The 25,660-nt window shown below is 39.0% G+C and overlaps 1 protein-coding gene across 1 annotated transcript in view; it reads left to right on the top strand.

Annotated features, from left to right (window-relative positions):
• Positions 1-25,660, top strand: part of Ofcc1 (orofacial cleft 1 candidate 1) — a gene marked incomplete at its 5' end in the record, with an annotated part of 292,441 nt that overhangs the window by 60,320 nt on the left and 206,461 nt on the right. Inside the window, 2 exons of the mRNA XM_036186980.1 lie at positions 19,572-19,649; positions 24,125-24,244. Coding sequence (XP_036042873.1) covers positions 19,572-19,649; positions 24,125-24,244 — 198 coding nt within the window. The remainder of the gene's footprint in view (positions 1-19,571; positions 19,650-24,124; positions 24,245-25,660) is intronic.

Below are 25,660 nucleotides of genomic sequence, written 5' to 3'. Positions count from 1 at the left end.
TTGATTTACTTGTGTGTGTGTGTGTGTGTGTGTGTGTGTGTGTGTGTGTGTGTGTGTGTATACATGCATGTGTACATGTCACACTGCTGGAACTGAAGTCAGAGGACAACTTAATTATGAAAGCTTGGCCTTAACTTAGCTTGTTCCTAACTACTTCTTATAACTTAAATCAACCAATATTTTTTAAGCTACATTCTTCCATTGGCTCATTACCTCATCTCCATACTGCCCATCCTGTTTCCTCAGTCTGACTCATGACTGTCTTTCTTCTTCCCAGAGTTTTTTCTCTGCATGAAAGTCCTGCATATACTCTCTTACCTAGCTATTTCTGTTCCCTTTTTATTCCACCAATCTCAGCAACACATCATCACACAGTGTACAAATTACCCATAACAGTTGTCATTATAAAATTGCTATATCCTTGGGGGGTAGGCCTGGAACGCTATGGTTTGAACGTGAGATGCCTCTAATAGGTGGCCCCTATTTATCTTTGTGCTTTCTGCACTCAGTGGTATGGGCTGCTCTCAAACCACTCATCACCATGGACTTGTAGTTCAGGTAGAAGGAAGCTTTGCTGACTTTCAGTATTATCCAGAAGGTTTAGACTATTTAGGTCATCTCCTCACCTAGGGGCTATGTAGGTAGGGGAGTTCAGGGACAGAGTAGACGGGGAAGCAGAGGATATAGAGGCATCACAGTGGCCATGGATTGATGAGAAAAGATGAACTTGATTTTTTATCTATTGGTCTGTCTATCTATCTATCAAATATTTCAAGTAATTCCTGAGTTAATTTTTTTAAAATTACAGGTAGTGTGTGTGTGTGTGTGTGTGTGTGTGTGTGTGTGTGTGTGTGTGTGTGTGCAGTAACGACCACAGTACACATGTGGATATGGAGAACCCTTGGATGTTGGGCAGCCTCTGGCATTGCTGTTATTCTGCTAGCATATAGGTTCCTGGGATCGGACCTGGTCCCTAGGCTTGCTTCCTTTACCTGCTGAGCCATCTTGCCAGCTTCAGCTAATTTTTCAGAAATATATTTTTATTAGTTCCTGGAGAATTTTATGCAATACATTTTGATGCTATTAACTCTCCTTCCCTGCAGCTCCTCCCATATCTATCCCCCTTTCCTACCCCCAATACTTGTGTCTTCTTCCTCCTTCTTTATTTCATAGATACATCAAGTCCAGTTGGTGCTACCCATATATTCCTGACCGTGTGTGCACTCACTTAAGAGTGATCCTGCTACCAGTGGTCCAACCCTTAAAGAAAACTCTCCCCTGGAAACTCTCAACTGCCAGTAGCTCTTCAGCTAGGGATGGGACTTTGTGTCTGCCTCCATTACCACGCTGGGATTTTATCTGGCTTGATCTTGCACGGGTCTTGTGTGTGCTGTCACAATGGATGTAAGCTCACATGTTCAACTGCCCTGTCGAATCACAGTTTCTTTGTTGTCATTCAGCACTTCTGCCTTTTAATTCAGAATTCTCAGCCTTAAATGAGACATCACACTCCCTTTTCCAAGGCTCAGAGATCATTTTAAATGAAGCATATATCCGCATAAATTAATGTTAGTTCTTGTGTGGTCTATTTTCTTGGATGAGTGTATCAGTCCATTCTTCTCCAATCTCACTGTACCACCTGGAAAGGCAGGGATGTCTCAGGCTTGCTTTCCATGGGAAAGGAGCTTCTATTTAGAAGATGACTCTCAAAATTTTACCCCTCATGAGGATTCAGAAAAGCACATGGGTATCAGCTTTTGTTTTATCCTTAGGTTAAACAACTGAAGACAGTTTAATTGATTGTCTTAAAAATTACAAGCAAGACAGAAGAGCTCTTTGCCACATGATAAAAGCATAAGAAAATAATTCACCAAGTTATAAAATAGTGTTCTTGCCTGGGAATCTACTACATCTTGTTCTAATTGTGTGATCTTGGTCAAGAGTTTGACTTCTCGGTGGCTCGGTGCCTCGGTGCCTTTGTTTGTACAGCATCGAGAATGGGACCTGCATTTCCGCATAATGATGTGAAAGACAAGTATGGTGAGCCATTTTGAAGTGTTTAAGGTAATTTGAAGAGCTATATTAAATTAAGTTGTTTTTATTTTGCTATATTTCACAATTACACCTTCTGTTCCGGTCTTACTCACTTGTTGCTCAGGTGGAGCTGTTAGATGTTTGAGGTGTCACATGCAGGAGAGCCTACTGACTCTGGGGACTTAGAGAATTTGGATTCTGTTTGCTCTAATTTTGTTGTGTGGCATGGGGGAAGCTGATTTCTCTTTAATCTGTAAGTAGGGTTGATGACAGAGTGGTTTGAATCAAAACAAAATAAAGAAATAACCCAAGTAAAGGCTTTAAGGAGTTTTAGATCAGTATAAGCATGTGACAATGGTTAGTCTGGAAAGTAAAATATCCCAACTCCTCTGAGTGAATAGCTGATAGTCTGACAAACAGTTGTGGGAACAACTGTTGCTTAAGAAAATATGAATTTCATAGAGGGATGAAATTTTGTCTTTTAAATTTGAGGCTGTAGATGCATGTAGTTGCCATGGAAGTCTGTTTCCCAAGCAGTTTATCATTTCTCAAACTCTAAATAAACATAGCCTACCACTGACAAGTATCCTAGTGTGGTGATGATATAGTACTAAAGTACTTCAGCTAGTTGGAAAAGCTTTGCTCATTCATTCATTCATGATTTTTTTCTTTACTTCCCTTATGTTAGTGGGTGAAAATAAATACACAGAGTAATTTATAACATTGCTATTAAAAACAACAACTCCAAAACTCTACCACCAATCTTAGCAGGGAATTATAGGTGATGATAATGATACATAATTAAATTAAGCATGTATATTTATTATTTACCAAGTGTTACAAGCTACTTAAGTACTTTATATCTTAATGGATTCATTTCCCATGCTATAATATGGATAAATGTCCCCTCACAGTTAGAAAAGCAACTTCAATGATAGTGGTGATAAGTCATTTGCCTAAGGTCCCCCAAGTAGCAATTCAAACCACACAATGAATCGATAGACCTAATCTCAGAGAATCCTAAAGAAGCAAGTGAGGAGATACATATCTACCCCCAAGAAATAAATTCACTTTGAGATGTAGCAGAACAATAGGATGTTTGATAAATTCAAAACTGCCCACTGAAAACTTTAGCAGTTTAGCCAAAAAAGATTTATGCAGCAGAGAACCTGATGAATGTTAATGTATTGTCCTAGTTTCATTTCCAATAGCAAAAAAAAAAAAAAAAAAAAAAAAACCAAAACAAAACAAAATAAACCTTATGGGAGATAGGATTTATTTAATTCACAGTACCTGGTTACATCATAGCTGAGAAGTCAAGGCCCAGGGACTTGAAGTGGCTGGTCACATCCATAGTCAAGAGCAGAGTAGGTACGCACACATACTTCATTGCTCAGCTGACTCTCCTCCTTTCATTTAGCCTAGCTCATGAAATAGTCCTACCCATACCCAGGATGGGTCTTCCCATCTTGGCTGACCTAGCCAAGAAAATTCCTCAAAGGTTGATCTCATTCTCACAGGCCAACCTATTCTAAACTATTGTGGAATAGAGTATTTGTTTAGCTATGTAAAGATGTGTTGCATTTGTGTTGAAGAATAATTGTTTAACTATTGTGGGGGGGCATCTTGTCCCCACATTTTCCCAGAGTACGCTTGAGTAGAAGCAGCAGGAAATATTAGTTAGAAGTATAGAGGGGAGTGAAACAGATAGAAAATACAGGATAGTCTCAAGAGGGACTGGATCCTAATCCATCAGGCCCTGACTGTCTCTGCCCTAGGGTTTTAAAATATTTATTTATTTATTTATTATGTACAGAAGAGGGCACCAGATCTCATTACAGATGGTTGTGAGCCACCATGTGGTTGCTAGGAATTGAACTCAGGACCTTTGGAAGAGCAGTGGGCGCTCTTAACCTCTGGGCCATCTCTCCAGCCCCCCTCTAGGGTTTTTAAAGGAGTGCCAAGGGGTGGGGCAAAAGGCCTCCCTCCAGCACAGCCAAGTGCAGACCATTTCGGACAACTGGTACTCAGGCCCATGGTCCAATCATCCTCTCTTTGCAGACCTGCTGGGTAAAGCCTAAATGGGCTCCAACAAACTATGTAAAGATGTGTTGCATTTGTTTATGCTGCATTTGTTTAGCTATGTAAAGATATAAAGCTGAATAAATGATCAATAGCTAGGCAGAGGAGGGATAGGTGGGGCTGGTGGGTGGAGAGAAAAGGGGAGCCAGCCAGCCAGTTGGGGGTCAGTCAGCCAGGGGCCAGCCAGACACAGAAGAAGAAGAAAAGCAGAATGGACATACATAGATGAGGTAAACAGACCTTGGTGAAGCACATAGATGAATAGAAATGGGTTAATTTAAGTTAAAAAAAAAAAAAGCTATCTAGAAACAAGCCTAAGCTAAGGCTGAACATTCATAATTAATAATAAGTCTCCATGTCATGATTTGGGAATGGCAGTCTAAGAAAGCCTGCAACACTAGACAATTACCCATGAGACTCTCATTAAGGTTGTGTCAAGCTGACATTTAAAACTAACCAGCACATGTTGTCTCAAAAGATGGTCATCAAGTTCAATTAAATCTTCAAAAGACTATAAACACAGATATTCTATGATCCTGTGGTTCTAGATCAAATGGGTTTATCACATCGAGGAATTAGAACTAAAGGAATGTGTTAAGTACAGTTAGTATGCCAGTTTTGTTGTTAATACATCCCAATATAGATTAGGTACATGCTCTACCAAAGAAGCTTAAAGAAATGTGACAGATGATACCATAGCAGACTACACCCAGCAAATCCATTATTGGCTATTTATAATTATATTACTGCTTCAGAATAAATTAGCCTAAACCATCTTCCATATCTGCTCAGTAAGTTAGTGCAAAGGGCCTCCCATACCTAGTGAAGTACAGCCTGGTTTGGTGTGCAAGCAGGTTGTAAACAGAGTCTACACTTGTAGCTAAGCTACCCACTTTCGCCAACTGTGATGGCTGTCACCTCAGCCTATCAAAATCACTGTCATTTCAACCAATCCCATATAGAAGGCCGTCAAATTAGTTTCCACCACGGCAAATGCCAGATATCACCAGTTAGGTGATCTCTGTATGTAATGTTCAATCATTCTGCTCATGAGATGAACCCAGCCTGAAGCATCTGCAGTCTGGAATAGTGCCTGGTTTTAGAATGTTTTTTATTGCTCAAATAAACGTGATTAAATTGTGTTAGGGTAGTTTTTCTTTTAGCAACTAGGGGAAGAAAAGTTGTTCAATGTCTGGGCACACAGTAGTCATGAGACAGAAACGAAAAGTAATTTGTTGGCTTTCTGGAGCCCACACCACGCAGAAGCTTGGCAGATGTTTTACTTTTATGAAATTAATGGTGAAAACAGAGAACTAGGCATGGAGACCTTCGATGGAGGTGAAAAGGAAGTAGAGACACAAGGCTAAAGCATCAGAGTCTAGAAATGGCTGCCCCATATCGACAAGGTTATTTCCTTATCAACGCATGACCCCTGCATCCATGACTCCCCACCTTGAAGCCAAGAGAGAGCCCAAACACAACCATGAAGAACCTCCTTGGGACCACATTTCATCTGTTTATTTTGAGTTTATATTCTAAATTTTTCAGCACCCAGTGAGTGTCCTGCCAAACAGACAGATACTGAATTCCTAGAGGAGTGAATAACAAATATTTTTAGGTTATTAAAATTCATACATGATTAATTTTTTTGGACTCCTATTTCAAAGGCGTGTGCTTCTGTCTGGTTAATATCATGGCTCAGATGGTCTATACCTGAAGTCCTCTTTGAGAACCAACTTGAGAATTTCCTGGTTTTCTCATTTTGGATCACATGTCTCAGAAGTTGAGGGTGTGGCAACTCAGCCTTTTGAGTACAAAGCTTAGTAGGGGAGGGAGGGTCTCCTCAAAAAGTGTACTTAGGCAAAAAAAAAATATCCAACCTAATATGTTCTCTGCCCCCAGTACATAGTTTTGAGTTTGCTTTTGTGGAGTGTGCTCACCTTTCTTGTCTTGTTCTTCCTTCCTTATCTCTGACGATGACATTTTATTTTTTCTTTCAGCATACGTAGCAATTCTGACTTCCCATAACAATCAAACAACTGGGGCCATTACCAGTCTTGCTCATGCAGCGTTGTGGGTCCTCCATTCTGCTCTTCAGTGCCATGATGCTCACATTGCCACATCTCTAATGTGATTGCAGATGAAGTATCTGCAGCATTGCTCTTTCTGCTTAGGATTTCTGTGGGTATGCCAGGGCTTTTGGACTTCCATATGAATTTTAAAGTTCTTGAGTCGATTCTCTAGGTAGGTGGCTTTCAGAAATGTAGCTGACTTCATTATTAATTTTCTAAGTCCCAGAATATGAGATGTTCTACCTCCATGTTCTAAGTCTTTAATCTCTTTCCTCAGCTCTTAAAGCTTTAATTGCAAAGGTTGTTCATCTCCTTGCTTAGATTTACCACTAAACATTTTTTTTTTTTTAATTTACTGTGAATGGGATTGTTTTCCTGATTTCTTTCTCCATATCTTAGTTGTTGGTAGTGGAAAAGCTACTGATATTTGGTCTTTGACTGCTTGTTCTGTCTCATTGCTGACAGTGTTTATCACATTTAATAGTTTTTAGAGGGTTTATTTATTTATTTGGTTGAAAAATTACTTTATTTTTATTTATGTGTGCCTGTGTATATGTGTGATGTACCTATGGAGACCAGAAGAGGCCATTGGATCCCCTGGAGTTGGAGTTACAGGGAGTTGTGAGTTGTCTGATGTGGGTGCTGGGATTTGAACTCTCATCTTCTGAAAAAACAGCAAGCACTCTTGATTGATGAGCCATCTTTCTAGCCCCAAGTTTGTAGCACACTTGAAGGATCATGCTATCTTCAAAAAGGAGTCTGTTGACTTCTTTCTTCCTCTTGCCTTCATACCTAGTCAGAGTGTCACACACTGTAATATTTTAAGAGTAGCTGCTCTCAGGCACCAAGTCTCCCTGATTTTGAGGGAAATACTTTCACTCTCCCCATTCAGTGTAGTGCTGCTCTAATTGTGTTATGTACAGCTGGTATTATGTATGCTGAGGTGTGCCTCCTGCATTCCTAGTTTCTTCAGTGATTCATGAAGAAAATGAGGCTTATCAAGGTCTTTTGTGCATCCATTTCCAATGACCCTGTAATTTCTACCCCTGAGCTTAAGTGCTGTGTGAAATTTCTTGATTGGCATCTGTCAAATTACCTTTGCATTCCTAGAATAAAATCAACTTGGTAATTGTTTGTGATCTTTTAAGTGTGTTGTTCAGTTCTGTTTACCAGTTCTTAGTTGGGAATTCTACATCTGTGCTAACCAGAGAAATTGGTCTCGAATTTTAGTTGTTGTGTCTTAGTTTGACTTGGGCATCAGGATATTGCTGGTACTGTAGACTGTGCTTCCTAGTATTTGCCTCCTCCCTGTTTGTGGAACAACTCCAAGAGCACCGATGTTTGTTCTTTGAAAGTGTGATGGAATCCAGCAGGTTTTCTGTCCCACCCTGGCCTTTGCTTTCTTGGGAGGTTTATATTTAATTCCATTGTTTCATATCTTTCCTCTTTTGGTTAGCTTAGCAAAGAAAGGCTAGGTCTATTTTGTTTTTGTTTTTTGTTTTCTAGAATCATCTATTGTTCCATTGATTCTTTGTATTGTTCTTCTATTCTCCTTTTCACCAATTTTTGCCCCAGTCCTCCTTGTTTGCGCTTCGTCTACTGGTTTTGAGTTTTGCTTCTTCTTACTTTTCTAAGACCATTAGGTACAGGATTAAGTTAATTATCTGAGATTTTTCTGATTTGTTTTTTCATGTAAGCACTGACAGCCTTAAACCTTCATCTTACACTTGTCTTTGTTGTTTAACACTCAAATACTCCGATCACTGTATTTTCTTCTGGGAATTTTTATAGTTCCTCTCTAGTTTCTTCAAGAGCCTACTGTTTACGAATGTTTTATTCAGCTCCCAAGCATTTATGTGGTTTGATATTTTCCTTGCTATTGATTTCTCATTTTATTCCCCTGTAACATGATGGGGTATGAGAGTTGTTCTGATTCTTTTGTAGTTGCTAAGACTTGCATTGTGGTTTTAAAGATGCTGTCTTTAGGAACATCTCTTGGGCTGCTGAGAAGGGTGTTTGCTCCAGAGCTGTTGAATGGAATGTTTAGCAGAATGTAGATATTTATTAAGGTCTTGTGATCTATAGTGCTATTGCAGTGTGGTTTCTTTATTGAATTTTCGTATGATCTCTCTCTTAATGAGAAGAGTGGGATGAAGTCATCACCTGCTCATATGGGCCCACCTTTTCCTTCATGGCCAGCAGTGCTTGTTTTGTGGAACTGGTATTCTCAATATGCCCTGCCAACTTCCTATGTTGTTTTGTTAAACCCATGGAGTCAACTCAACATTGCTGGTAAACGCATGGGTGAGGGTTTACTGGAACCTGGATAGCCTCTCAGGGACCATGTTCTTAAAGAAAAATTACTTTCTTCTAGTGGCCACCTATTGTCAATAACTCCTCAGCGATGTGTGGGACTGTGTGATCACTTTCCCCCTCCATTTAGGATTTTTTTCTGGCTTAATATTGTATATGCTATTACAATGGCTGAACTCATATGTACAACTGCCTTGTTGTACCCAGAAAACACTATTTTGTTGCAGTCCTCCACACCTCTGACTCTTCCAATATTTCTGCTGCCTTTTTGCTCATTTGATTCCAAGGGAGTGTGACATACACAACCCATTTAGGGCTAAATACTCAGCAATCTCTTATTCTCTTCATGCACACCAGGTTTGGGTTTCTGTGTTGTTATCTACAGCAAAAAGAAGCTTCTCTGATGAAGATTGAGAGGTGCACTAACCTAAGAGTCTAAAGAATAAAGTCAGTAATAGTCAGTTTAATCCTACACTCATTTAGCAGAATAATAGTAGTAGGTTCTCCCCCAGACCCTATGACCTATCTAGTCATGGGTTCTTGACTCCAATGTCATGCCATGCCACCAACATGAGTTCTGTCTTGTAGAGTAGGCTCCAAATACAGTCAGAAAGTGCCTTGTTCTGCCTTTAACATTATTTCTATGATTGTGTCAACAGGCATACCCTGCCAGGCTGGTTGCTGTTATAGCTCACAGGTTTCTCAGATGAGTAAGATTGATGATTGCTTTTCTCTTCCCATAGCATACACAGTACCTTTCAGCATCATGAAAGCTAGCCAGTAGGGATGAGCTTTGAGGCCAGTACCAGCTTAATTTTTCCTTGTGTTGTGACCTAAGTACTGGGTGTCTTTGGCAATAGAGTCTCACCATCAAATTTTAGGGGTAACCAAAAAGAATGGCAATAGCTGTTGTGACATATGCCCCCTCAGGCAGTTCACCTCATTTCTTAGACATCAGTATTCTAGTCAGTAAAGGGGATATAACCCATATCATATTATACTGTATAACAAGTCTAATAGATTATGATGGAATATTAAAAGTATTAGCTATTAAGCTATATAATAGCCCAGTATCTGTATTAGTAAGGAAATTCCTACCAACTCCTACCAATTTGGCATTTAATCCTGTACCATACTATACCATTACTCAAATATATTTTTGTGGCTCGGCTTCAGTCGTAATTTTCTTATAAACAAAGACTTATTCCCTACATAATATGTACTTGCATATGTGTTAGATTAATACCAAAGAAGAACCATTTATTAAGTACCTAAGATGAAAATAATTTTATATGGAATTAGAGCATTGAATGATTTAGTGGTGGAGATAGGTGTAACGTCACTATTTCCTAAAGAGATTCTTATCTATTGGGTTCAGATGCCAGAGGATCCATCTATGGCAGTGGTTCTCCACCATCCTAATGCTATATCCATTTAACCCAGTTCCTCAAGGTGGTGATCCCCCAACCATGAAATTATTTTTGTTGCTACTTTATAACTGTAATTTTGCTGCTGTTAGGAATCATGACATGAATGTCTGTTATACAGGATATCTGGTATGTGACTTCTGTGAAAGGGTTGTTTGACCCACAATGGGGGTCGCAACCCACAGGTTGAGAACAACTGCCCTGGGGTTTTACTTGGCTCTTTGACATAATTTCTAAAGCATGTTTATGTGTTATTTGGAATAGTGTATGTTGATTCCTCTGTTGATACTTGTACTTATGGTTCTATTATTGCAAGAGAAGTTCCCCACACATGAAACTTCTTGATGATTCTTGTTGTATAGTTAACTTTTCAATAGTTTATATACATAAGGTGGGCTATGAATTTGCTCATCCCTAACAAAGATCCACATTCATTATTAGAATAGAAATACTAATTCTTTCTTAAAATGAATAACTTACATATCATGAGTTTACATAGTGCCAAAAGTTAATAACCTGTATGTTTGAAAATTCCCATGTATATGCTGTTCTTGGAGCAAAAATTAGTAAATGTCAATAAAGCTACCTCAAACATTTTCCTTATTTTTTTTTTTTACCTCTTTTAGTGGAAATAACCTATAAAAGATCTTTTTAAAATGTATATCGTTGTTATCCCTTTACTACCCCTAAGCTGAAATTTGCATAACCAACATTGATCATTTGTGACCTGAACATAAGAAGTTTGTGGAATGCAGTGAATAATTCATATTTTAGAATTTTCAGTTAAAATCATATCCTACGTGAAAAATAAGGTATGGATACTTTTTGTAAAGAACCTGAAATCCTAAATCTTTGACATCTTTTCCTAGTTATGCAAGGAAATGACTAGTGGTGGCTCTATCCATTGCATTACTCTGTAGGACTCTGCAGCTGTAGCAGCTTTGCTAGGGTGGTGGGACTTTGTTACAGTCTCTTGGTGACCTCTGTGATGGCTTTTCCCCCTCTGTCTAGTTTTCCATTCACTTTGAAAGAAGATAGCATCTATCAACAAAATATGTTTGCAAAACCTATGTTCAAAATCCTGGTGTTTAATTCTTCTTTTGATGAAATTTTAATGAAATGAAGTTTAGAAAAATAGTCTAGAGAGAGCATAGTGATGCATGCTTGCAATCCCAGCTTGCGGAACTGAGGCAGAAGATATCTCTGGCTACAGTGAGTGACCCTATCTCAAACAAAAATGAAATGGGAACAAATGTATACAGTATTCGAAAGGCACACATAGGTTCTAAGCTACAGGTTTTTCCTTCTTGGGGTGGGGAGTGGAATTTAGAAGAGAGAGTTGATGCAGCATAGCCACATTACAGAAATGTACAGGAAGAAACAAAACAAAGCGTGACTGGAGGAAAGATACTGAACTGCAGGGTGAGGATTGCGATGTAAAGATATGTGACTCCCTGACTGAATGTTCCGTGCCCAAATACTCTACCTTACTTTAAAAAATATATTCCCAAAGGTTAAGTTGAAAATAAAATATTTATATTTCTCTGCCTGGTTCCCATTTCCCCTAACTTGTTCTACTGCTGGCCTTGGAGGAGGTCCCTGTAGCTGCTTAATAAGAAACTTCTGGGTATTTCCAGAAGAGGGGGAGCTCATGAATGGCTGTTAGTTTTATAAAAAGCATGCAGAGTAAATCCAAAAGCTTAGACTTCCTTATGTATGAGAACCCAACCCAAAAAACATCAACATAGTTAATAAAATTCATAATCATTTTATGTAGTATTCAGTTTGTGCTCCAACTTCACCAATTTGCCCTTAAATATCCTTTACCACATGTTTATCTAGTGGTACCCGATCAGAAGCATACACTGCAGCTGTTTTTCTGTCCAGCAAGCTGGCCTGACATACTGACTGGATTAGCTGTGCCGCAGACATCCTATAGACACATTTGACCACTGCTTCCTCCTGGAAGCAGTTATTCATCTTTGAATATTTCATTTTGTTTTCCCTGATACTGTTTCTATAAAAAAAAAAAAACACAGGATATATGGAGAAACAGTTCGGATGGCATGAGGTCATTGGTAGTTACATTATTTAGTTGAAAGGCAGAAAGCGTGACTTTATGTTTAACATTAGAAACATATTTTTTCTTTTTGTGCTTTAAGGTATGTCCCATAAAGCAGTTATTTAAAAATAGCTTAAAGATTCAACAAATTCGGGGAATCTGTCAGGAGTGCAGTTTCATGAGCTTATTATATAATGTTCTCATCAATCCTTAGGTTTCACACCTCTCAGTGCCACCTCAAGTTTTTATTTTTGTATCTGATTATACATTTCTGAGAATCACATTACAATTATGTATTTTCTTGATCTATATCTTTTTGCCTATTCCTGTATGTACTGATAGATCACTGCTGTAATTAGGGTGTTGTTTAACTGAAATCCCAAAGGTTCATGCAAAGGATGCTGGGTCTCCAGATTCTGGGTAGTGGTGAAGCCTCTGAGATAGGAAACTGGTTAAGAGGCAATTAGAACATAGGGTACCATCACAGGGGTAGATTAGGATTGGATCTAGGGTTATCCACTAGAGTTGTGGCTTTCTTGGGAATAGGGTAGTACTGTAAGAGTGGATTGTTAGAAAGCCAATCTGCCCTACTGTTGTGAACATTTCTGCATGTGGATGTTGCCCTTTCCCACTTCTGTGACCTGTAATACAGCTAATAGAAGTCTTGTCAACAGCTGAAGAGGTGTTGGCCTTTAGAACTCCAAAACTGTGATTTAAACCAAATCTTTCTTTATAAGCACAAGGTATTTTGTGCTTGTATTATATTGTGCAAAAGTGACTGATGAAAATATCCTTTCTTCATTCTGGGATGTGATCTTCATTAGCTCCAAGGGAAGGATAGTATGGCATGTGTGATGGTTTGAAAGAAAATGGCCCCCAAAGGGAGTGGCACTATTAGGAAGTGTGGCCTTGTTGAAGTAGGTGTGTTCTTGTTGGAGGAAGTGTGTCATGGTGGAGGCAGGCTTTAAGGTCTCATATATGCTGAAGTCACGCCCAATGAGACAGACCACTTCCTGTTGCCTTTTGCTCAAAATATAAGAACTCTCAGCTCCAGCACCATATCTTCCTGCGTGCCACCATGTCGCACCATGATGATAATGTACTAAGCCTCTGAAATATAAGCCACCCAATTAAATGTTTTTCTTTATAAGAGTTTCCAGGGTCATGGTGTCTCTTCACAACAATAGAAACCCTAACTATGAATGAAAAGGCAAACTAAAGATAACTTGCATGGTATGAACTTATGTATAACATTTCTTTATATTTTAGTTAAATAATTTAGAGTTTTGATGCTGTTATTTTTTGCCATTTTTTTTAAAGTAAAGGCTAGTAAAAATCAATACTAGGAAGTAGGATCATAGATACTATGTGTCAGGTAATTCCTGTCATGATGTAAGTCCCCAATGAAGGATTTGTGTATATGCTTAATTTGTTTCTTCTTTCTATCACATATTAAAAACAATATTGAGACTATCTAAGGTTAATTGTTCAATCTAAATCATTTTTTAGGGCTGTTAATTATATAGCACAAATCCTATATCTAGTAATTAATATTTCTTCTCAAATTGGTTGGATTGAGAATGCCTGGAGGTAAGTAAATCACATCACTGGGCATAGCTGTGATGGCATTTCCAGAGAAGACTGACTAAGAGAACAAGACCCACCTTTAAAAGGAGAAGCACCATCCCATAGGCTGGGATCTAAGAGGGAAGAAGAAAATGCCAGATAAAGCCAGAGCAAGCATTCTCTCTCTCTGCTTCCTGGATGCTATGAAATGAGCTGCTCTGGGCTGACACACTATCCCTGTCATAAACAGAAACCCCTGAGACTGTATGCCAAAGTAAATACTCCTCCTTATTGTGCTTATTCTGAGTTGCCACAGTGACAGAAAGTCTGACTGGCCAAGAAATATGGCACCAAATGTGGAATTGTTGCTGTGAGTATTCCTAAAAACAATTCAAAAGCTTTATAAGTAGTTTGTGCATGAAATCTGAAAAATTTAGAGACGCAAGATAGAAAAGCTAAAGATGGATGTGATTTAAGCTTAATGAATAATTCTGGAGGTAACTCAGAAGACTAGAATTCTGGTATGATTGATAGTAAAGACTGTGGTCTTTAGGTTTCAGATGGAGATGGGGGCTTGTTTGGTCATTTGCATTAAATTCTAGAAAATAATTTATCTATAATTTGTCCTTGCCCTGAGACTTCAGGGGATGCTAAGTTGATGCTGAGTGATGGGCTAATTAATTTGGATGAGGAACTTGCAAGGCAGTTCATCTTTACAATAATGTCATTATTTCTACCTATTCCTAGTCAAGTTTATAGTTCAAATTAGGAGCAAGAAGCAGAGCAGAAGAAGACCTCTGTAGCTTGGTCTGACAAATTGTTATAAAATTTAGGCTACAAAAACATTGTTGCTAATTTTACATTGTCTTTCTTTTTTGTATGAGATGTATTTGGGTACCTATGTATATGGGGTGGGTATGTGTGTGTGGGGGGGTATCATATGGAGGCCAAAGTTTGAGTATTTTCCTCAATTACTCTCCACATTATTTTTTGAGATAAGGTTTCTCGATGAACCTGGAGCTCAATGCTATAAGAGCTGACTAACAAGTCCCAGACATCCTCTGTCTCTGCACCTCCAGCACTGGGATTAAGGCATAGAGTACTATGTCTGGCTTTTTGTGGATGCACTGGGTAATTTTGTATCTCAACTTGACACAAGATAGAGTCATCAGAGCCAAAGGAGCCTCAGCTGAGGAAATGCCTCCATGAGATCTAGCTGTAAGGCATTTTCTCAATTAGTGATCAGAGTCTCTGGATTCTGCTTACACCAGAGGGCCTAGCCAATGGTGAGTGGTGCCATCCCTGGACTGATGGTCCTGGGTTCCATAAAAACAGGCTGAGCAACCTAGGGGAAGCAAGCCAGTAAGCAGCTCCCCTCCATGGCCTCTGCATTAGGTCTTGCTTCTGGGATCCTGCCCTGTTTGAGTTCCTATCCTGACGTCCTTCACTGATGAACAGCATTGCTGAAGTGTATGTCAAATACACCCTTTCCTCTCCCAGTTTGATTTTTGATCATGGTGTTTTGTCACAGCAATAGAAACCCTAACTAAGGCAGTGGAGGTGCTAGGAATCGAAAGTCAGGCCATCATGCCTTCTTAGCAAGCACTCTACCCACCAATCTATCTCCCCAGCCAATAAAGTGTGGTTTCTGAAGAGAATATCACTATTACAAAGGAGCTGAGTACTTTACATAGGGGCAACAGGAAGGATCTGTGAGGGGCTCTCAGGAAGTATACAGACCTCAACCCATAGGTTCAGGGTTTGAAATGGTAAACTTACTTGAAAGACATTCTCTTGAAAATGGCATCTCTGGACTCTGCTTATACCAGGTTGCCTGGTAAATTTACCCCCCAAATTTATTTCACTGTGTTCAGTCACACAGGCCCTTGGAGATCACTGCAGCCATGTTCTACAGCATCCCATCTATTTCTAATGCTGGATGCAGACCTTGGTATCACCTGTGCATGGCTGATTTTGCATGTTAGTAGACTATGTTTACATTGTGGGGTAGGTAAAACACTTGGAAATGTGCTTGGGTCTCAAGTTACCTAGGAGTAATTTTATCACTGTATTTTAAAGACCAGTATTTATTTGGTTTAACCCTAGCTTTCTGAGCTGTCTAGTCTCTGGTTCTTAGTCACCTAAGGAATATCAGATGTGGGTTCCATCTCATGAAGTGAGCCTTAAGTCAGATCAGGTATTGGTTGGTTACTCTCACAATATTTGTACCACCATTGCCCTAGTATATTTTGCAAATAGTACATCATTGTAGATAAAGGTTTTGTGGCTGATTTGGTGTATACATTTCTTTTTTGATAGCATGCAGAGTATGTTCCTGAACCAAAGACAATGGAATGTAGAGGTGAAGACTCTATGTAGGCACCAGCTCAACATCTCTGTGTTCAATGAGTTGCATAGTGTGTTCAGCAATGGGGCCTTGCTGTCAGTTTGTGGAGAGCAACCTATTGTCTTGGCAATAGTCTGGGTTGTTTGAGGATTTCCATGAGATCCTTTTTGCCAACAACTCAACTGGATATAACCTAGTCCTGGTATTACAAGTTTCATTTGGGTACAAGACATGGTCATTTGGAACTCCGTCTCCCCCATTATTTGGAGACTTCATTAGGATCATCTTCATATATTTTAGGAAGTTTCTCTGCACTAGGTTTCCATACTAACCCTCAGATGCCCCTTAGTTCTATTTCTTTCCCCACATTTCTTCCTTCGAGTCTGTCTCCCCTTCCTTCTTCGCTTGATCCTCCCATTCAACCCCTGCCCAGTCCCCATCCACCATAAAACTATTCTGTTTCTTCCTTCTAGGGAGATCTACATCTTTCCTACCTCGTCCTTTCCTCTAGATCTACTATTCACATAAAAGTAAATGCATACCATATTATCTTTGTGGATCTGGGTTACATCAATTAGGACGATTTTTCTAATTCCATCCATTTGCCTGCAAATTTCATGTTGTCATTTTTTTTTTAGCAGCTGAGTAATACTCCACTGTGTAAATGTACCACATTTTTCTTTTATCCATTCTTCTCTTGAAAGATTGTAAGAGCCAGAGGAACAGATAATTTACTATGAGATTATGTCTCCTCAGAATGTCAGAAGCTACACTCATATAAAGTCTCTCCAACATGCCTGCCTAAACATAGTGGAACAAGGATGAATTTGATAAGCATGCTAATGTGGGTGGGCAAAGCCCAGGAAGCTTCAGTCCTACACAAAGAAAGTACAGGCAACTAAGGAATTCGAGAATGGGAGGAATAGTTTTATCCAGGAAGAGCACACAAATTGCTTATCTAATACCAATATCAATCCTGCAAACATACATACAGGTAGCAGTGTGTATGTAACAGAAATTAATGAAAAAGAGGCCATGACTTTGAAAGCAAGCAAGGAAGAGTATATGAGAAGTTGTGGAAGGAGGAAAGGGAAGTGGAAAAAATGTAATTATATTATAATCTCAAAAAAGTAAAAAAAATTAAAGAATGATATTTTGCTATTTCTCATTACTTAAAACTTTAACTTTAAATTTAATTCAATGGCATTCATTTCAATAACCAGAGTAGAGTTATTAATTATACCACACATACATAAATTTGGCATGTGCAAGAATAATATGTATGCATGATTAATATATAAAGGTTTACTATGTCAACGTTAGTGGTAAGTATATACTTAAATATGCATAATTCTTTAGGAAAAATATTAAAATGTTTTATGACCATAGAAAACATTTCATGTAAAATGGTGACATAACTCATGTAAATATTTATATTATTTGAAGACATTGAAGATTTGACAGTGAATTCTAAGGCCATTTTAATATTTAATAATTTAATTTTGTTACTGAGAATTTACAAATGTGATATGTGGAATTTTAATGTACAGATGATTTGCTGTATATATATATATATATATATATATATATATATATATGCTTATGTAAGATCCAGAAAAAATCTCTTCTCTTTACTAGCAATTTATAGACTTCTGAATTTCTTATCTTTTTAAATGGATGTTTGTGGACCCTTCTGATTCTTGTTAACATTTTTAGTAATTATATGAAATAAAGGGTTCTGAGATGACTTTTGCATGCATACATGTCATTGGACTTATACCATCTTTAGATCATCTCCAATGCGGCAGGAGTATAGGTAAAAAGCTGTGTATATGAGTCCCTGAAGTCTCTGGTCTCAGGCAATCCTGGGGTCTTAGACTTCACCATGCTTGGACTGTGGGCAATGACTCTAATTGGATGTTGGATCTAACACGAGGAAACCATTATCACAAAACCCAAGTCCTCTATCCCTCTGAAGATGCACAGTGAACTTTGAGGATGACATGAGTGGAGACCTGAATTACCTCAAGAAGAATGTGACAAGAAGCCTAGTGGTCTTCCCCAAGTGGGGTGAAGCCTTCCAAGTGGGGGTAGCTGAACACAATTTCACTGTAGAATGGAGGAAATAAAATCCTTCTGAGGGTGTGTCAGAGAGATTGGCAGCCAGCTGCCTACTTTTCTGAGGAAAATGGAAAATGTACCTAGCAAACAGGCAGTGGTAACAGTGAGGGTCTAAACCAGAGGCTGGTTTGAGCTGTCTGGTAGATTCTTGTTGCTTCTGGTAGACAAATTGATGAGACAGAGATAAACTAGAGGTAGTCAAACAAAACAAGTTAAGCCTTGAAGGTTGTGACACTCGCATCCTCTCAGACAGCAAGCAACACAGAAATCAATGAAGACTGTGGCTCAGGACCACAGAAGTATCAGAAAAAAACCCAGGAGTACTGCTTGTTTAGAGCAAAGACACACTGAAGGGCTGAAGGGCTGTCCATGTCCTCTCAATCAAACATTACTAGATTTCTAGAAAGTTAAGCACATCACATCTCCTGTCATGGAAGTCCAAGGTTAGGAAGGTCTTCCCTCTTCGACACTAGATGTTTCTTTTCACCTCTGCCAAAGGAATACATTGTCAATAAATCCCACAGAAGACTCCCAAAGCCAAGGAGCCTCTACTACCAACTGAAAAGGCCAAAAGGACCATCAGATGAGGATATCTCAGGCTCCTTAGACTCACCAGCAGGAAGCAGGATGAGAAACCAAGTGACAGAGATATACTACTTACAAGAAAAAAAATTTGAAATAACACATGTAATTAATATGTATTGAGAGTCATAATAAACCAGTGGATTAAAGAAACTAAAAGAAGGAAAATCAAAGAATGGAACCAGAAGTTTAGTGTGATAGGTGCAGAGCCATGGGCACTCGTTTCCAGACTTCATGAAAGAGCACGCAACATCTGGATTTCACAGGCGCATGAACCTGTGATCCTAGCCAACAACTCACCTGTGTCTAGCTCTCCCTCTGCCTCATAGAGTATGCCCATGTGAATTACTATTATTATATCTGCACAGATATTAATAGGCCTTCTGTATGTCCTTGTGTTCACAGGGTCAAGTGAGGATTATTGGTCTAGTGTAATTGTTTCCCTTTTGCTTCCCAAACAGGCTGGGTTGGATGATGAAGCACATAAGTCAAGTACTGTAATGTCTCTAGTATTCTACACCATTAGTCATATGTCCATATATATGTTGTGAAACCATGTGACAATATGTTCAGAGACAATGCAAGGTGTGAGAAGGAGAGAGAAAGAAGGAGTGAAGGATGTCTGAGGATGATGGGGTTGGGGTTGGAGTTCAGTTAGTAAGGAGTAGAAACAGACAAGGGAATCTCTGCTAGTACCCATCAGTGTTTGTCTTCTTTTGGCTATGCTGTCCATTACTCCCTGTATCTTCCTAGGCAGCAATTATGTGAGTGAGGAAAATCAGGTTTTATGAAAATGCAGCTACCCTAGGTAGAATTCATTGTCTTACTTGTCTTAGAGAATCATAACTTTGGAGGATTGGCATAGTCTGTTCTTAGAGAGAGCCCAGCTGCTCCATAAATACTTCAATTGTGTGCTAAATAGATTTTTATAAACCTTGCTTTTATTTCTCTCTTCTTCCACATAGGACTCAAAATTTGAAAGAAAAGGACTCAGCCAGAACATCCCCGTGTCATGTTTAAAGAAGGGAAAACCATTTGAAAAGTATGTTCCTTAATATCTAGAGTTTGTACCTTGTAGTGCATGTGTGTGTGTGTGTGTGTGTGTGTGTGTGTGTGTGTGTGTGTGTGTATGTGTGTGTGTTCCTATGAATTAAGTATGGATGGATTGCAGGTGATAGGGACCTCTAGGTTGATTCAACTAGAGGGTCAGGATTTGGGGAACTATGTCCTCATATCATCATGGGATAGATCACTATTCTTCATCTCTAAGATGTTGGATGGTAGGAGCCTTGCTGGTGTAGCTGAGAGCCATGTTTGACTGATCTCTCAGAAAATATTCAGATTTTTGGGCCAGTATAGGAACCTCCAAGATGTGGGCACAAGCAGTCACTTTACCACACTGTAGTCAGAGCAAGCATGTGGTAGGAGTCAGCAATCAGCTAGGATAGTCTCATAGCATTTGCCTGCTTGTGTGTCTTTTCACAAGGCTGTCAGCACACTTCAGCATCAGTTGCCCGTCAGTGGGGCAGGCATTAATTATAACACCCTGTTGGGAACCCTGGGGGTTGATTGAGGTGAAAAATAGAGAATGTCTGAGAAAGTTTCTCTGAGCATGCTGAACACTCAATGCTGCATCAGACTGAGAACATTAGTGGTTCTCAGCAAGGGTCAATGTCATCCCCAGGGAACATTTGGCAACATCTAGTAACATGTTGATTATGGAAACTGGCATTAGCTAGGTTGTCTAGGAGTATTCAGTGGGCAGAGGACAGGATTCCACTAAAGAGCCCAGCAGTGCATTGAGCAGCCTCCACATCAAAGAGTTATCTGGTTAAAAAGGTCAGTAGTGGTGATGCAGAGAAGACTGTTACACTTTCTTTAATTACGACTTCCCTTATCTTGTGTTCCGTCTGCAGTGCAAATAGGGTAACCACCAGAGTGGGTCCTGTCCCCTGTGAAGATTACGTAGTGTCTGAGACACTGGCTGTGCAGTTAGGATTATATATCACTAAGGTGTCATTTCTATGCTCAACTAAAGACCAGTGGAGAATGGAATAGCATCCCTTATGCGCCCAGTGTTTCTAATGATAGGACTTTGTCCTATGGAAATTGCCAGGGAAGTCTATAAGACTTTACATGTGAGATAGCTAATTCCAGGCTAACAACAAAAATAGGAACTAACATAAATAGCCAACAATAAGGGACAATTTAAATAAATTGTGGTAGACAGAATTAAACACCAGAAATGCCTAAAAATCTAGTTGTAGCAAAAATATGCATATAGTGTACAAAGTAGAAAATAGAAGTTAGAAAATAATATGGATAGCATCAGTTTCACTTTGTATTAAAAATGAATAATTTAACTGTCTAGTTATAAAGAGTAGAAGCATGTATTTTGCAGAGGTTATATATAGTCTGTAGGTAGGTGGGAAAGTTTTGATAATACACAGCTGAGTACATACACAACTAGAATTTTGTAACTGCAATGTGCACATATTTATAGATTCAACCAGCCTTAGATAGAAATTATTTGTAGGAGCTGGAAAGATGTCTCAGTAGTAAAGAGCAAATACTGCTCTTGCAGAGAAGGCTTAGGTTTAGTCCCCATTATTGAACCACATTGGGTGGTTCAAAATCACCTGTAACTCAAGATTTAGGTAATCTTATACCCTCTTCTGGGCTCTGGGGATACTGCACTCCCATATACATACCCATTTCTATACACAAGCACGTGCGCACATGCGTGTACACACACACACACACACACAAAATTTAAAATGAAATAACTCATAATAAAAAGGAAGTATTTGTTAAAAATAAATAAACCCAATGAATATAAGGAAGACATAGAGCTGTTTGTCTCCCCTTGTCACATCTCTAAACAACACAGTACAGAGCTATTTAAATAAAAAATGCATTATATTCAATATTGTAAGTCAGGTAGAAATAACTTCACCTATAAGGGATCTTGTATAGGTAGGCTCTATGCAAATGGCACAGCATTGTAAATAAAGCTCTTGAGCATCTCTGGGTCTCAGCATCTGGGAGGGGAGTGTCTTAGAATCTGCCCTCCCAGGTATACAGAGGATGGTTGTGCTTCCATCATAAAGTTAATAATGCTTCATCAGAGAAAAAGATAAGAATGATGGTCCACCTTAGGACTTGTCTTAAGGTTTTATTTTGATCGAGGCTGGTTTACCATTTCAGAGATTTAGTCTGTTATCATCATGGCAGGAAGCATGGCAGTATGCAGGCAGACATGGTGCTAGAGAAGGAGCTGAGTGTTCTATATATGGATCCAGAGGCAGCAGGAAGAGAGAGTGCCATTGGGCCTGGCTTGGGTTTCTGAAACCCAAAGACCATCCCCAGTGCCACACTTCCTCTAATAAGGCCACACCACCCAGGAGTGCCCACTCCCTATGAGCCTATGGGGGCCATTTTCATTTAAACCACCACAGGACTCAAGGCAGACAGGATCTCACACCTGCTCCTGGCTTCTGACCTTGACCACAATTGCTTTACAGGAGCTTAAGTCAACAATGTCTCTGGGTACCTGCTTCTTCTTTTTTAACTTTCAGAAAATATTTTTAGAAAACTGTTAATTGGAGGTGGGGGGTGGGCTTATTATCAGGGACCATATTTTCTTCTATTTATTTATTTTGCTTGTTTCTTTTAGATGATAGTATTGAATATAGTATGTAATTATTCAGATTAAAATTTGGGGATATTTCTGAATGCCTTGCAATTCTTACCACAGAAACAAAGAAAGAACCATTTCACTGTGGTTAACATGGGATGTTTGATGTTTACTAATGAAATCTGTTTACCTTCATAACTGTATAATAGGGCCATTAAAGACAATAGATACAGTAGTTTAAAAGTAATAAAATTTACAACAAAGTGTATTTAATTTGAAATTGGATTGCCAGCAAATGGGTGTCCTAATGAACCCCTGTGTCAATGTAGCTCTAACCACATTAAGGGAGATAATTTGTATCACAGAGACTGAATCAGCAGTGAGACCCCAAAAGGCTATTCCTCTGGTGGGGGTACAGTCATTGTCACAGATGGCCCTGCTGATAGAATTAAGCTTAAGTCAGGAGAAGTAGGAGATAAGATCCTTCTTAATTCAAATGCATTTGGGAAGGCAGGCAGATGATGTCAGAACTTGAGAAGCAAACAAACAAAAAAGTCAACAATAAAGAATAGTCTTGCATAAATTGAGTACATATTAATAAGAGGGCAAGTACCCAGAGAGCATTTTAAGAAGAGAAATAGATCTTGATCTCCAGCCCTTGTGTTAAAGACAGAAAATGTTTGTGTCATATCAGCTAAGCATCTATTTTCAATGAATGCTTTTCTCAAGGTTTCATGAACAATTTGTTGGATCAAAGAAGAATGGGTAGCAAAACATTAAATGACAAGAAATCTTATCAAATATAGATGGCCCTCCATATCTGAGGTTTCTGCATCTATGCAATCAAATGCTAATAGATGAAAAATGTGGTTAGCTGTATGATGGCTTCAGCCATTTTGAGTATGTCTGTTCACTCTTATTGGTATACTATAGAGACAATGTGGTATAGCAGCTATTTATATAATTTTACACTCATTAAATGTCCTATTAATAAACTATCTAAAGCAGTGGTTCTCAACCTGTAGGTCATGACTCCCTGGTGTCAAAATGACCCTTTCAAAGGGGTCACCTAAGACCATCAGAAAACACAGATATTTACATTATGATTCATAACAGTAGCAAAATTACAGTTGCAAAGAAGCAGTGGAAATAATTTTATGGTTGGGGTCCCACAACAATATGAGGAAATATATTAAAGGGTTGCAGCATTAGGAAGATTGAGAACCAGTGATCTAGAGATTATTTAAGTATATGGTAAATAAGAAGTGGGGTTGGAAAGACATTCTGGGGCTTGAGAGGGCTTGCACAGTACCAGAGTTCGCTTCCCAGCACCTACTTGGTGTGACTTAGTTACCTGTAGCTCTAGCTCCAGGGGATCTGATGCCCTCTTCTGATCCAAGAGAGTCTGCAGTCACAGGCAGGCATATGCATGTGTATGCATGTGTACACACAATTAAAACAAAATAAATATTGAAAAAATATGGTACATGTGCATATATTTTATGTATATACTATAGCATATTGTATAAGGGACATCAACCTCTTTGGATTCTGGCATTCACAGGGAGTCCTGGAGCCCATTTCTTTGAGATAAGGGAAGACAACTGCATTTGACTTCTTGGTTACTTCTGAAACAACTGACACTTTCATTGCTGGGAGCTCAGTAGCTTATATAGCATGTCATATATTTTATGGGACTGTATTTCAGAGACACTGCTTGAACCAAGTGCAACACCTGCAATGCGGCATTTATAATTCCTATTTACTCCAAGAAAATACTTAAGGAGAACATCAGACTGTATTGTGGATCTAGAGGCAGAGCTTTTCCTCCTGTCCCCTTTCAACAGCTTCTCTTTCTTTGAATTCCTTCTCCTACCTGCTGCTCCAAGTCAGCTGTGCACTGCAGGTGGGAATCCTTACACAAAGGGCAGTGTCCTGGAGCAGCGCTCATTTCCAGAAGCAACTAAAGCATCCCAAAGAGCAGAAGGCACTGGCTGCAAGGTGAGCACTCTTGACTGGCTTCTCCTGATGCAAAATATCAGATGATGACATCGGTTGTGTGACTGTCCTTACCTGCCCTTTTCCTTCTAAGGGGTTCTTCAGAGAAAGCAGGTCTTACTAAATGTTTATGATGCTAATTTACGCTAAACCACAGGCCAAAAGCTGTACATGTAAACATCTGTGGTATTCTTCACCACAGGGTACTAGTATGACCAGATTCAATTCACAGCTGTACGTGGTACCTGCCACCATGCCAATGACAGGCTTGAGATTTGACGAATCTGCATCCCCCTTCTCCTACTCTGCCTGACATGTACTTGACAGAGGTGGTAAATGCAAGAGAGACTGTGGCATAATTCCTCAGCCTGGCATTTCTGCCCCCTGGTCACCATTCGATTATCTTCCAAATTGCTGTGTTTCGGAGAGATAAAGATTCTTTATGGCTTGCTAACTTGAAACAACCACAAGAGCCGGCACAGAGACGGCTAGGCGACCATGCAGAGTAATTCCATCGGCAAATGACAAAATCTTTGTTTGTATGACATTTCCAAAATTACAACAGAAGATGAATCTAAAACACAAAATGTCACATTTGGCATGCAAAACTATCACAATATATTTCAGTATAAAATTCATAGAGGCGTTTAATTTAGAATGTGTTTAATAACTCTGTCTGCCTGCATCGGTAATCCTGCCTTGAGGTCTAAAAAGATTGTCTTATTTATTCAGATGGTGTTAATTTTTAAAATATTTTTGGAAACCAAAATATTAAGGTTAAGTCTTTGTTGTTAATTAAGATTTTCTAATTAAACCAAAAATAATTGTTATTCTGATTAGTTTTTAAGTATGATTTGAATGGGAAAACAAAAGAAATTGAACAACTTTTCTTGTTTACTCAATTCTAGAAGCATGCTATCTATGGAAATATACATTATCTCAATAAATTCTAGGCAGGATTAGGAAGTACCTCCTGTTGACTGTAGATTAACCCAGCAGTACCACCACCCTGAATGGAACAGTAACACGCTCTTAAAAATGATATTATTTGTGATTGAAGCACAAAGTCCCAGTGAGTTCTCCAAGGTTGAATTGTTCAGGAACTTGTGAGTCTAGAAATAAAATGTAATGTCATCTTAATTCTCAACAATCCTGCTTTAGTGTTTACCTAGTCTGAAATAATAGTTCATTAAAATCATTAATTTGTATAAACTTCTTGGCAATTATGGGACATGGAAATGGCCTGCTTCAGTAAACTGTGAACTAGCAATGAAATTCAAATGTTCCCTAAAAGGTTCACTACTGGCTCAGTTACACTCCATGGGCTAAGACTCACCCTTGATTTTCCCCCCTTTCTTGTTATGGGAGGGCCTTTCATTGGAAGCTTGTGGGGCAAACTGACATATTGAGAGTATGATG

The sequence above is a fragment of the Onychomys torridus genome, chromosome 5 (genome assembly GCF_903995425.1).
Source record: "Onychomys torridus chromosome 5, mOncTor1.1, whole genome shotgun sequence".
Lineage (NCBI taxonomy): Eukaryota > Metazoa > Chordata > Mammalia > Rodentia > Cricetidae > Onychomys > Onychomys torridus.
This window is presented reverse-complemented; position numbering and strand designations above follow the sequence as displayed.